This window comes from Austrofundulus limnaeus, unplaced genomic scaffold (genome assembly GCF_001266775.1).
Source record: "Austrofundulus limnaeus strain Quisiro unplaced genomic scaffold, Austrofundulus_limnaeus-1.0 Scaffold1488, whole genome shotgun sequence".
Classification (NCBI taxonomy): domain Eukaryota; kingdom Metazoa; phylum Chordata; class Actinopteri; order Cyprinodontiformes; family Rivulidae; genus Austrofundulus; species Austrofundulus limnaeus.
In genome coordinates, this window is record NW_013953890.1 from 65,120 (window position 1) to 65,631 (window position 512).

The 512-nt window shown below is 46.7% G+C and overlaps 1 protein-coding gene across 1 annotated transcript in view; it reads right to left on the reverse strand.

Moving 5' to 3' along the window:
- Positions 1-512, reverse strand: part of LOC106535549 (uncharacterized) — a gene marked incomplete at its 5' end in the record, with an annotated part of 2,066 nt that extends 1,554 nt beyond the window's left edge. The window contains 1 exon segment of the mRNA XM_014032586.1: positions 1-512. Within this exon segment, the coding sequence (XP_013888040.1) occupies positions 1-512 (512 nt within the window).

A 512-nucleotide genomic window follows, 5' to 3' on the forward strand; every position in this document is an offset into this window, starting at 1 on the left:
ACGAAGAGCCCCATCACACACATGCTCAACAAATTGATCACGCAGCAATGACTCTGCATTTTGAAAATCTCTAGGAGCACGGGATTTCACAGCCTCCATAAGACTCATTAAAGCCAGCGAAAACTCCTGCAGCGTTTCACCATCCCGCTGACGGCGAGAGAAAAATGCTTCCTGCAGTGCCACATAGGATTCATAACATCCATATAATTCCTTTAAAATGGCCATAATTTTGGTGGGATCTTCACGCTCTGTGATAGGTCGAAACTTTATTTCATCGCGTGCCTCCCCCTCTAAGTGATCAAATAAAAAGTAGGCCTGATCAGCGGTAGACAAATGACGTACCCTCATGCAGGCCTGTACTTCCTCAAGCCACTCAGTTAAGCCAATGCCTCCTTTCCCTCTAAACATGGGGCATTTTCTATCACGTGGCACAAAAACAAACCTCTCCGTTATAGAAGGGCTTGCATCAGAAGATGACCCGACTGTAGGTTGTGCAACACTAGGTCCAGGCC